At 41.9% G+C, this 13,371-nt stretch overlaps 1 protein-coding gene across 8 annotated transcripts in view; it reads left to right on the plus strand.

Annotated features, from left to right (window-relative positions):
- The window catches only part of SP140 (SP140 nuclear body protein), an 86,747-nt gene that overhangs the window by 55,929 nt on the left and 17,447 nt on the right, over positions 1-13,371 (plus strand). For 7 of the 8 annotated variants that reach the window (XM_065526200.2, XM_065526203.2, XM_065526201.2 and 4 more), the window contains 4 exons: positions 1,788-1,892; positions 3,886-4,028; positions 5,514-5,561; positions 8,674-8,715. In XM_065526200.2, the coding sequence (XP_065382272.1) occupies positions 1,788-1,892; positions 3,886-4,028; positions 5,514-5,561; positions 8,674-8,715 (338 nt within the window). The remainder of the gene's footprint in view (positions 1-1,787; positions 1,893-3,885; positions 4,029-5,513; positions 5,562-8,673; positions 8,716-13,371) is intronic. The other variant, XR_012421546.1, reaches the window with a different exon arrangement.

The raw sequence follows: 13,371 nt of genomic DNA on the forward strand, positions 1-13,371 counted from the left end.
ACTTATGAGTGAGAGCATATGATGTTTGGTTTTCTGTTCATGTGTTAGTTTGCTGAGAATGATGATTTCCAGCTTCATCCATGTCCCTGTAAAGGACATGAACTCATTCTTCTTTATGACTACATAGTGTTTCATGGTGTATATGTGCCACATTTTCTTTATCCAGTCTATCATTGATGGACATTTGGGTTGGTTCCTAGTCTTTGCTATTGTGAACACTGCTGCAATAAACACACACATGTGTGTGTGTCTTTATAGTAGAATGATTTATAATCCTTTGGGTATAACCAGTAATGGGATTGCTGGGTCAAATGGTATTTCTGGTTCTAGATCCTTGAGGAATCGCCACACTGTCTTCCATAATGGTTGAACTAATTTACGCTCCAACCAACAGTGTTAAAGCGTACCTATTTCTCCATATCCTCTTCAGCATCTGTTGTTTCCTGAGTTTTTAATCATTGCCATTCTAACTGGCTTGAGATGGTATCTCATTGTAGTTTTGATTTGCATTTCTCTAATGACCAGCGATGATGAGCTTTTATTCGTGTTTGTTGGCTGGATAAATGTCTTCTTTTAAGAAGTGTCTGTTCGTATCCTTTGCCCACTTTTTGATGGGGTTGTTTTTTTCTTGTAAATTTGTTTTAAATTTCTTGTAGATTCTGGATATTAGCCCTTTGTCAGAGAGATAGATTGCAAAAATTTTCTTCCATTCTGTAGGTAGGCCAACCATCTTTCTTATTAGTCCATCCCAGTCCTAATAGTCTGCCTTTCTAAAAATTTGTCTCAGGATGAAGGACAGCTCCGCTGTTTATCATGACTTCTGTTGCCCATACATGAGCCCATACATTGCATGAGTGCAATGGTGTGATCTCACCACAGACTCCACCTCCCAGGTTCAAGCAATTCTCCTGACTTAGCCTCCCAAGTAGCTGGGATTACAAGTGGGCACCACCATACCTGGCTAATTTTTGTATTTTTAGTAGAGACAGAGTTTTGCCATGTTGGCCAGGCTGGTCTTGAACTCCTGACATCAAGTGATCCACCTGCCTCGCCCTCCCAAAGTGCTGAGATTATAGGTGTGAGCCACCATGCCTGGCCCTACACCTTTGGTTGGAAGGGAAGGATTCACTGCTCACCCTCCTGGAGTTCCTTTGAAGACCTTACACCCCCTTCTCTGTGAAATCAGGTCTCCAGTCCCCCACCTGCCACCCCATATAATTTTCAGATTATTCTAGAGCTCCCTGAGCTCTTCTCTCAGCTACAAGGAAAGCTGACAGGATGGAGAAATGAACTAAAGCAGAGAACAAAAATAGAAGGCAGACATCATCTCCATTAGGTTATCCTATCATTACCCTGTCCCTGCTTGCCCTGTCAGTGCTCAAATTGGGAGATTGAATATGATCTCTGGCTTCATCTAAGGCTACCTACCTGCAGCAAAGCAGCATAGCTGGAGAGCTCCTGTCAGAACAGTGACAGCAACTGCGTTTCATTGTCATACAAGAATCAGTGGAGCTTACTAGATTAGGAGTTAAACCAGTTTTACTGAAGTCTAAGTTCTCTGCTAAAGTATTCTATTTTGTATGAAATTTGAAAGGTGAAATTGGGGTAGACATTCTGTAATTATGTATCAAAAATGCCACTTGGAAGAAAGACTTTGAAACTCTAGAGGTTTTTGGAATAGAATTTCCTAAGCATCCCTTGTGTCTTTCTAGGAATTACCTCAGTAGGGAGGGAGGGGGGATGTGCCTTTGCAAAGTGAAACAGAATGAAGAAATCCTCTCTTTCAGCTTCAAGAAAGCACAAAGATGAAACTGTGGATTTTAAGGCTCCTTTGCTTCCGGTGACCTGTGGTGGGGTGAAGGGAATTTTACATAAGAAGAAATTGAAACAAGGTGGGTTTCATGGTCTTCTTTAAATTGCAGCTCCTATCTGAACGCATCACAAGTAGTGGGGAATTATCGTGTGAATTACACATCATTCAAGGAGTTTGGCCCCAGTTTGGCTTGAGGGAAGGAGGAAGGGATTTCTAAGATGATGTTTTCAGACTTTAAGAAATCACGCCCATTAGATGCTGACTTGCACATGGAGTGTTCAGGGGTTGCCCAAAGAACCAAAGAGAAGTGCAGGAACGTCAGTTCACAGATGGAAAATGTCACGTATTTTACTTTGAATCAGACAGAAAAATGAAGAGGCCTTCAACCTCAACTTTCATATTCTCTCTCCATTCTGGAGTGCCATCACGAGGGCAGGGTGCTTGGTATAGGAAGATGATCACAGAATTTGGGATCACGAAGCCTGAGTTCCAGCCTTGGCTGTGCCAGGAGTGACTGTTCCATTCTGAATAGAGAAGGGAACCTTTCTGAACCTGAAATTTCTCATCCAAGAGAGGGAACAATAATAAGAAACCTGCCTCATGATGTAGCTGTGAGAATTAATTTACATATTGATGTAAAATATGTAAATTTACATGTTTTTACTGTAAATTATAAAACTTTGCCCAAAAATGTCTATTGCATTGTGACTATTTCTAAACAGCTTTGCTGAGATATAGTTCACATATCATACAACTCACCACTTAGAGTGTACAGATCAACTGTTTTTTTGTATATTCACAGAATTGTACAGCCATCATTATCGTCTAATTTTAGAACAATTTGTTCTAAACAATTAGCAGTCAATGCCCATTCCCACCTAAGCAGCCACTAATCTATTTTCTGCTCTATAAGTTTGCCTATTGTAGGCCTTTCTAGAAATGGAATTCTATAATACATGCCCTTTTCTAACTGCCTTCGTTCACTGATTGTGGTATTTTCAAAGTTCTTCTATAATGAATGTATTAGTACTTCATTTCTTTTATTGACAAATAATATATTTCATTGTATAGATATACCACATTTTGTTTATAAACTCATCATTTGGAACTATATTCACTCTTTGGCTATTATAAATAATGCTGTCCTGAACATTTGTGTAACAAGTTTTGTGTGAACATATTTCAATTATTTGGGGTATATATTCAAGAGAAAAATTACTGCATCATATGGTAATTCTATGTTGAACTCATTGAGGAATCACCAAAGTGTTTTTCACAGTGGCTGCACTATTCTGTATTCCTACTGGCAGTGTGTGAAGGCTCCAGTTTCTCTACATGCTCACCAACTTTGTTATCGTCTGTCTGTCTTTTTTATTACAGTCATCCTATCATCCTAGTGGGTGTGACATGGTGTCTCATTGTGGTTTTGCTTTGTGTTTCCTTAATGGCTAATGGTATTGAGCATGTGACTATCTTTTACATATAAATTAAATTTTTTATTGGATAACATTTCACAATTAGTTTTTTAATATCAGCTACCCACAATTGCAGGGGTGTGAAAATCTCTGTTCACTAATGCCACTAAACTGCATAAAACATGTTATAATTGAGAATGCAGATGTTGCTGGAGTGACCCCTGAGCCACAGGGCACCCATCTGTAGCCACAAGTTGAGGATTCTGCCTCCAACATTGCCCTCACAGCCATCTGGAGACTCAGGCCTGGTCTCTACTTCCAAATTTGAATAGAAAATTGGAATCCTCTGATCTTTCAGAATCACTTGCTTTTCCTTCTGTAAGTGCTTTTGAAATGCTTAAAAGGTTGCTCTTATTGACAACCATCACTTTCTTCATGGATGAAGATCAAAGAAATGTGCACTGCCGCCAGGAAATATCCTTAGAGTGGACTTTCAGGCTGGATTTGAGGCCTCTGAAGTCTGAGAGGGAAGGCCAGACCCTCCTGCTATTGATCTTGATCAGAAATTGGGTGGCTGTAGATCCAGTGTGGTGAGTGGCCACAGTCTGAGTGCTGGGAACAAAGAGGGCTCAGAATCAACTTACCCTGGTCTTACAGGAATCTTGGTGAAGTGTATACAGAGTGAGGATGGAAATTGGTTCACCCCCAGGGAATTTGAAATCAAAGGAGGCCACGCAAGATCAAAGAACTGGAAGCTGAGTGTGCGCTGTGGCGGGTGGCCCCTACGATGGCTGATAGAGGTATTCCAATGACAAGGGGCCAGACCTGTGTCCGTTCTTGTTCCCTAATAATGAGGAGACTGTACTGTTTATTCACCAAATATTTGTTAGGTTATTGCTAAAGCCTTGATGCCAGTGGGTTCTTCCTCTCACTCAGGAGAGAGGGACCCCATATCCGTAACCACACTACAGTGCAACACATCCATGTTGTACCAGGGGCTCCATCAGGATAGGCTCAGCAGCTTGAAGGAGGAAAGGGTCATTCTGACTAGGGTGCATGCAGACAGCTTTGTGCACTGAAAGAAGGAAAGGAGTTGATAGTCAAGCAGTGGAAGAAGACACTTCAGAGAAAGAATGGCATAAAAGCCAGAATGCCATGCAAACCAGAACCATGGCAAAAGTAGCTCTGTGGATTTAGGTAGCACAGATTGTGAGCAATTAGGTATACTATAACAGTTGGGGCAGTTTGTGGAGAGCTTTCATGCCAGGCTAAGGAGTTTAAACCTATAATTGAGATAACAAGGATTCAGTGAAATCTTCTAGGATTGGAAATGATATTTAAAGCAATATTTTATTTTATTTTTAGGAGACAGTCTCACTCTGTTGTCCAAGCAGGAGTGCAGTGGCTCAATCTTGGCTCACTGCAACCTCTGCCTCCCAGGTTCAAGTGATTCTTGTGGCTCAGCCTCTCGAGTATCTGGAACTACAGTCGTGCACCACCATGCCAGGCTAATTTTTATATTTTTAGTAGAGATGGGGTTTTGCCATGTTGGCCAGGCTGATCTCGAATTCCTGGTGTCCAGTGGGAGGTCTCCTCGGCCTCCCAAAGTGCTGAGATTACAGGCGACAGCCACCGCGCCCAGCCGTAAAACAGCATTTTAGACAGCCATGGGGCTTTCCCCCTAGCAAACCTATACTCAATTCAGAATGCTCAGTTCAAGTGTGACCCCTTCCTGAATGTTCATTGACCCGGCCATGGGTCATCACTTCCCAAGGCTCCTGAGCCCTCTATTAAGGCCTTTCTACTAAGGCCTTTCATTCACTGTTTTATATTTATTATTCTGTGAGTGCTTTTTGTCTGTAGACCCCTTTAGGTTTTCCCATCTTCATGTGCCCAAGATTGATCAGAGTTACTGATACCCAGTAGCAGCCAATAAGTGTGTGCTGCTTGGATAGCTGTGGTGTAGGGACTCCAGCTGGAGTGGCACTGGTGGGACTGGAAAAGAGGTGATAGATGGTATGAGATTGTGAAGGAAAACCTCTTAGGACTTAGGAAAGAAGCACAAGAGAAGGGAAAATGGTCCTGAAGATGCTTTTCTGGCTTCTGTTGATTGAAGTCTAGAAGAAGCACAGGTGAAGAGAGGGAGATGGTTTCTCATTAGACACCCTGGGTTTGAGCTGGCAGTGGAACACTCAGATAGAAAGATTTGGGAGGAGGTTGGAAATGCCAGACTCACAAAACAGAAACACAGGCTGACCATATACCTGAATCTTTTTGTCTTTCAGAATGGATTTCTGCCTAATCCTCCAAGAATATATTCCAGGAAAAAAAAGGTGATTATTACATAGCTTTCTACAGCTTCATGTCACGTAACTGATTTAACATGCACAAAATCTTATTTTATGGGGTCTGAAATTGGGTAAATATAATTAAGCTTTCACCTTCATCACTACCCACCTTAAAATACACTTTGCATGTATTCCTTCAGAGTTGCTAATTTTCAATGCTAAATGTATATAAAGCTAGGTCCTCTTTGGATCAATCATTTCATATGAAGATGATAAGGAGCCATCAAAATGGACCTCCTGGATGTGTTTTAGCAATAGATGCAGATGTTTTAAGGGTGCAACTTTCCAAAGTTGGAAAGTCAAGCATGGTCATGGGATACATAAAATATTTCATAATAAGGTGAGAGGATCATCTTCAACTCAAAATTCAGATTTTTTTCATTGAAGTTACTATTTTCTAACTTTAGTGAAATAGGATGGAGCAGATGTTTGCTCACATCCATTTGAGACATACATGAAACCATATATCATTTCATGAAATAGGCAACAAAAAGAATATTTCTTTTCTGATCCTTCACATCCTCTTTCACCTTCCAAAAAAATGTACACACAGACACACAGAATGTCTTCTCAAGATGAAATTATTTCCTGTTACCACAATGGTGCCACCGAGGACAAAGATCTCCAGAGGCGAATGTATTTTATAGGAGGGGCTGACCAGGAAAATCTTTTATGTTGATGCCACCTCTTTGGCTCTACCAGAGGGACTGTGCCGACCTGCTTTTTATCTGTGAAAGTGATTTTTCCCTCTCTTGAAGAACTCAACAAACAAATAGATTAAGTGCAGTGTAGATTCAGGACAAGGTGATATTTTTCCAAGACTGGGTTTGAATGAGAACCTGAGGAGGGGGAAGAGAAAAATATCATCCTTATGCACTTCAGGTAGAAATGCGCATTCAAGACATTCACAGATTTCTAAAACAGCTCACACATAGCTAGCCACTGAGCTTCATATTCCACTGGGAACCTGGGATTCAGGTGTTTATATGATCAGATATACTGGCTGATTTGAATTCTCAGTCACTGAGATATTTCATCCACTGGGTTTCCCAAAGGGAAACTATTATGTACCTATTCAGTGAGTACACTAAACACTAGCATCTCTACCTTTCCCCAGGTGCCAAGAGTAACTCAGCCTGGATGACCCAAATGAGCTGGCAATTTCCAACCAACCGACTCTCCCTCTCTTCTGGGGTGCAACACTTAGCAGCAACAAGCTGCAGTTGCCTCTATATGTTGTGTCTTCTCATGGGGAGAACAGAACGCCCCTTAAGTGGCAGATCCACGATCCATTATGAACTCCATTGGTCCTCTGTGCCTCTCAGAGCTTCTGGCAGGGCCATTTGGCTTTGGGAAATTTCAGTGTCACTACCAGTGCCACATGATGGCATCTTAGCTCATGACAAGGGCCACATAAACCTTTTGGTCCAGCTGAGGTATTGTAAAACCATCTGATACACTCACCCAGAATAATCATTGTATGCTAATGTTTGCTTGAGGGCCTCCAGTAATTTCTAAGTGAAAAAATATTCATTTATTCACCCATTCAACATATGATTATCAAGTACCTATGAAATGCCAATGACCATTACAGAAGATTGAACTCAAAAATTATTTCAGCCAAGCATGATCACTTAAGCCTATAATGCCAGCATTTTGAGAGGCTGAGATGGGAATATCATTTAAGCCCGGGAATTTGAGAAACAACATGAACAACATAGTGAGATACCATCTCTACCAATAAAAGAAAAACAAAAAAATTACCCTGGCATTATGGTGCACACCTGTGGTCCCACCTACACAGGAGACTGAGGTGGGAAGATCACTTGAGCCTGGGAGGTTTTCAAAGATGTAGTGAGCTGTGATTTCATAATAGCACTCCAGCCTAGGTGACAGAGTGAGACTCTGTCTCAAAAAAAAAAGTTTTAAATTTATTGTCAACATGGATGAATTACAACTGGGTTGGGTTGGAGATTCTAGGCCAGTCAGAGAGGCATTCAGTGACAAGGTCACCTCTCAAGTGCTTGTCCTTTGAATCACACTTGTTTATGGCCTCTGGTCCCTGGGCTACAGATAGAAGCTAAAGCTGCCTGTATCCCAGAAGGGAAGGATGCCAAGTCATGCAATGGATATCCAAAAGCCATCTAAATAAATATAGTGGGTTACCTCTGAAAAGTCAGTCAACCTGACATCTTTTTGTGATTTGGATAGAAGGGAGAGCGGGAGACTTTCAGGAAAAAGAGCTACAGCACAGAGGACCTTGGAGGCATTTTATCACCAGGGCTGTGTCCCTAGGGGAGCTGCAAAAAGCAGTGTTCTTCTTCTCTGGGACACTGCATAGCCTCCAGGACTCTGGGCCCTGTGATCCCAGGGGGCTGTGGGGGATAAGTCCTCAGCCTGATTATTATTGCAGCTCTTCTGGGTGGGATGTCACAAAGGCCAAGTTTAGGAAATATGCCTGAGGGCCCCTTGGAGTAAGAGGACAAGTAGTTTCTGTGAATTGGCCTGTGCAAACTAGGTCCAGACTCCCTGCAGGGAATGGGACTTGCACTGGGCTGAACAGTAGTACTTGGGCACTTTTTATTCTCTCAGTAGATATATAGGCCCCAAAAATCAGATATGAGGTAAAGGGAAGGCTGTTTAAAAAAATAAAACTTTAGACAAAATAAAATTTATAGCCTTTATTTGAGCAAAGAGCGATTCATGAATTGGGCAGCACTCAGAACAAGGAGAGGTTCAGAGAGCTCTGCTGCAGCAGCCCAGACAGTGAGGCCAACAAAGGAGTAAGTCAGGAAAACTAAATTTACTGGCTTATCATGGAAAGATGATAATTAGAGGTTAGATGGCAGATTCTAGTTGGTAAAGTCTCTAGTTTCATTTTATTGTTTATATCAGGTTTCAGTTTGCTTACTTAGGAACTTAAACCACTGGAGCCATCCCAGTCTGCAGGTCTTCTTCTCGTCTTCTTCTCTTCCCAATTATTTTTTTACAACTGGTTCCTGAATCCCTTCAAAGATGACTATTTAAATTTAAACAAATGATAGATGGAAACATTACATTCAATATTGTAAATCAATCTTTCTGTTTTTTTCAACAGAGAATACTGAAGTCTCACAACAATACTTCAGTTGACCCTTGTGTAAGTACAAATTCTGAACTATGACCCCCAGAATATTCCACTCCTTTCTCCAGGGATATGTTCTGTGTCATGACTGCTGTTCCCTGAAGCATGTTCAGTCTCAGTTGGAGTATGTTGCTGTGTGTGATGACCAAAGAATGCCAGATGCATCACCCAAGCCAGGTAGATGTGCCTGGGCCTTCGATGTCTCAGTGTGAAAGCACCCTTTCCATCTGTTTCAGTAGAAACCTTCCAATGTCCTTATTTATTTCCCCTGGAAAGTGAGTGTAGGAGGCTGAGCTCTATACCACTGAGGTCTCTTGAGACAGAGCTTGAAGTGGTAATGAGTAGGGCTGGCCTGGTGAGTAAGGGGAAGGAGCAAATGTGAAAGGATAATAGCATTTTCAAGTAAGGGGTGTGGGTGAAAGGGAAAGTCCCCAGAATGTACTCCAAGTTGCAGGTAGAGCTGAAGATGGTCATAAGCATCAGCCAGAAGGAACAGGCCAGGTTGGGCTATTATGTTCAAGGTGTGGATCCTGCCATTAGCCCTGTAAAGGAGTACATACAGGGTGAGGGGTCTTTTACAGAGCTCCTATGGATGGTCTCAGGTAAGCCGTTAGCATGCTGAGCTGGTTAGGACTGAAACCAGCATGACCTAGCAAATCCTGAGGCATTTTAACTCAACTGCTTATCTGGTGCTCAGTACTAAGCAACCCTTCTGATTCCATGGCCCCATCCATTCTCTGCTTGCTATATGACTGCCTGTTTTGGGTTCTGCCAAAATCATGGATGAGTCCCTTCTCTAAATGAAATCATGGTTTGATTCTTTTCATTGCAATGAGATGTCTGTTTTAGGCAGGGTCACCTTCTTGCACAACTCTGGGGGACAGCACTCACATAGAATATCATGCAATAGCACTGACACATGATACTTAACAGAGGAGGGATGCTCAAGTAGTTTTATATGCACTTTACCTCCAAAGCAATCCTCCAACAAGATTTAGGTCTTATCCACACTAATTTTGATGTCTGGCCAACTGAGGGACTTTTCAACAGTTAAAACAGCCCTAGAAGTCAGTGTTTGTGTGGTTGATTTTGGATGGACTAGGCATGGAGGTTTAGGTTTCACATCCCACAGCCAGATATGTGTGGGGAGAAGAGGGAAACAGTTCCAGCAAAGGTATGGTCACTGTTAATAATTTTTCCAAGGCCAGTAACAACATTGACTTGTTATATCCCCATGCCTCCATAACCAGACTTTGCTCAGGTTGAATCTCGTGTTGTCCTGCAGCCTGGAATCACTTGAAGAGCTTTAAAAGAATATTGTTTCCTGGATCCCACTTCTGGGGAAATTCTAATTTAATCATTCTGGACTACGTATGACTTGAACATTAGGATTTTTTTTAAGATCCTCAGATGTACCAATTCTGATATATAGAATTGCCTATTCTGTCACCTAAAGAAGAATATCAGTGCTTGTGCCTCAACCCTGACCCAATGATTCAGAATCTCTGGTGTTCGGTTCAGGACATTAGCATTTTACATACTCTCCTGAGATGGGTCTAATGTACAGCCAGACCAACAACAAAAGAACCAGAGAAATCAAATATCTTCTTGGAAAGATATGGGTTTGGAGAACAAAATGGCAGATAGGAGGCAGGACTAACTTGCATCTCCTACTCGGATGGACAGAACAGCATGTTGAGACTCACATTGTGAACTTTTGCTCCAAGAACCACTGCAGGAATATACCAGCAAAACTGAAGGAAGTCACACACCCTTTAAAAGAAGTGGCTTGCCACTGCAAACTCTGTGAGACAGCCGAAAAACTGTGAGTTCTCAAAGTGTGAGAGGGAAAAAGTCCACCTCTGAACACATATCCTCACTGGGGAACCTGGAAATCCGGATCACGGGAGAAGGATTTCACCTAACCTAGAGCTGAAATGAATTTGGAGAGCCGAGTGAAATGTAAAAGCAGAATAAGCAGCAGGAAGAGGTGCTTTCCCCAAGGACCCCTATAGGCACTTCGGTCCCCAGGGAAGCCATTTCTGACTTTATCTCACAGGAGTCCTTGCGGAGGGCAGCCAGTACAATTTGGGGAGAGCCATGGGGAGAAGGAGGCTTCCAGCTGAACTTTGTGATAATTTTGACCAAGCACAAATTTTCCTGGTCAGAATATGAGGGTGTGAACCTGAAGTACAGATATAAACACAGAAGCCATGGCAGGCAGGGAGGGGTGAGACCTGAAAGCCCTGCTTGCTTTCTCAGTGGGGACACTTGTTGCTGGGGCAAGATCTTAGCTCCAGGCAAAGGAGGCTTGGATATAAATTTGGCTCTCTTGGCTGTTGGGCACCATAGCGGGCATGAGACTGGCCTTGCTGGCTGCCTGGGTGCTGAGTGAAGCCTGTCACTGCCGGCTTCCCTCACTTATCTGGTGAACTGTATGAAGCAGCAGAGGCAGTCATAATCCCCTCTGGAATATAACTCCATTAGCCTGCAAGCCACCCACCTCATCCCCCACAATGGCCACAGCAAGCCCTGTCTGAGAATCTGAGATCAGACACACCTAACCCTGCCCCCAGCTGATGGTCTTTCTCTACCTGCCCCTGTAGCTGAAGACAAAAGACACGGACTCATGGGAGCTCTATGACCTCACCCATCACCTGAGAAACCCGAATACTTATCTAGTGAACCTAGGTCAAGCTTGTATCCCCCTCATATTACTTGCAGCTGATGGTCTCTTGAAAGTGCCACCTCCTGGCTGAAGGCCAGCCAACTCAAGTCATTACAGCCACTCATAACAGAACCACCTTGCTCCAGGAAGGAGAAAACAACAGCTAATTATACTGCCTGTAACATCCTGGGTAACCAGAGGTCCTGAGTCTGTCCAAGTAGCAACTTCACTGCTAGCATAACCAGCCTTTGAGAAAACCAGTGTACTAAACAAAACTACAACCAAGGACTCTTACAGAGTCCACTTCACTCCCCTGCTGCCTCCACTGGAGCAGGTGCTGGTACCCATGATTGGGAGAACTGAAGACAGATCACATCACAGGACCCTTTGCAGATACTCCCTAGTACCAGCCCAGAGCCCAGTAGCTCTTCTGGTTGGCTAGACTCAGAAGAGCAATAACAATAACAATAACAGAAGAGCAATAACAATCACAGCAGTTTGGCACTCAGGAAGCCCCATCCATAGGAGAAGGGGGAGAGCACCAGATCAAGGGATCACCCTGTGGGACAAGAGAATCTGAACAGCAGCACTTTAGTTTCAGATATTTCCTCTAACATAGTCTACCCAAATGAGAAGAAACCAGAAAAACAATTCTGATAATGACAAAACAAGGGTCTATAACATGCCCAAAAGATCATGTTAGCTCACCAACAATGGATCCAAACCAAGAAGAAATCTCTGAATTGCCAGAAAAAGAATTCAGAAGGTCAATTATTAAGCTACTCAAGGAGGCACCAGACAAAGGTGTAAACCAACTTAAAGGAATTAAAATAATAATACAGGATATGGATGAAAAGTCTCCAGAGAAATAGATATTGTAAATAAAAATCAGTCACAACTTCTGGAAGTGAAAGACATACTTAGAGAAATACAAAATACACTGGAAAGTTTCAACAATAGACTAGAACAAGTAGAAGATGAACTACAGGACTCGAAGACAAGGCTCTCAACCCAATCCAACAAAGAAAAAAGAACTTTTGAAAAAATGAACAAAGCCTCCACGAAGTTTAGGATTATGATAAATGACCAAACCTAAGAATAATTGGTGTTCCTCAGCAAGAAATCTAAAAGTTTGGAAAACATATTTGAGGGAATAATCAAATAAAACGTTGCTGGCCTTTCTAGAGATTTAGACATCCAAATACAAGAAGCTCAAAGAACATTTGGAAAATTCATCACAAAAAGATAATCACTCAGGCAAAGAGTCATCAGATTATCTAAAGTCAAGATGAAGGAAAGAATCTATGAGGCAAAAACATCAGCTAAACTACAAAGGAAAACTTATCAGATTAACAGCAGATTTCTCAGCAGAAACCCTACAAACTAGAAGGGATTGGGATCCTATCTTTAGCCTTCTTAAGCAAAATGATTATCAGCCAAGAATTTTTGTATCCAAGAAACTAAGCTTCATAAATGAAGGAAAGCTAAAGTCTTTTTCAGACAAACAAATGCTGACAGAATTCAACACTACTAAGCCAGTACTACAAGAACTGCTAAAAGGAGTTATAAATCTTAAAACAATACATCAAAATATACCAAAATAGAACCCCCTAAAGCATAAATATCACAGGGCCTATTAAAAAATAACACAATGAAAAAAATAAGATATTCAGGCAACAATTAGCATGATGAATAGAATAGTATCTCACATCTCAATACTAATGTTGAATGTAAATGGCCTAAATTCTTCACTTAAAAGATACAGAATGGCAGAATGGATAGGAATTTACCAGGCACATACCTGCTATCTTCAAGAGACTCACCTAACACATAAGGACTCACATAAACTTAAGACAAAGGGGTGAAAAAAGATATTCCACGCAAATGGACACCAAAAGTGAGCAGGAGTAGGTATTCTTACATCATACAAAGCAGACTTTAAAGCAACAACAGTTAAAAAAGACAAAGAGCAACATCATATAATGATAAAATGACTAGTCCAA

Source organism: Macaca fascicularis, chromosome 12 (assembly GCF_037993035.2).
Source record: "Macaca fascicularis isolate 582-1 chromosome 12, T2T-MFA8v1.1".
Taxonomy (NCBI): Eukaryota; Metazoa; Chordata; class Mammalia; order Primates; family Cercopithecidae; genus Macaca; species Macaca fascicularis.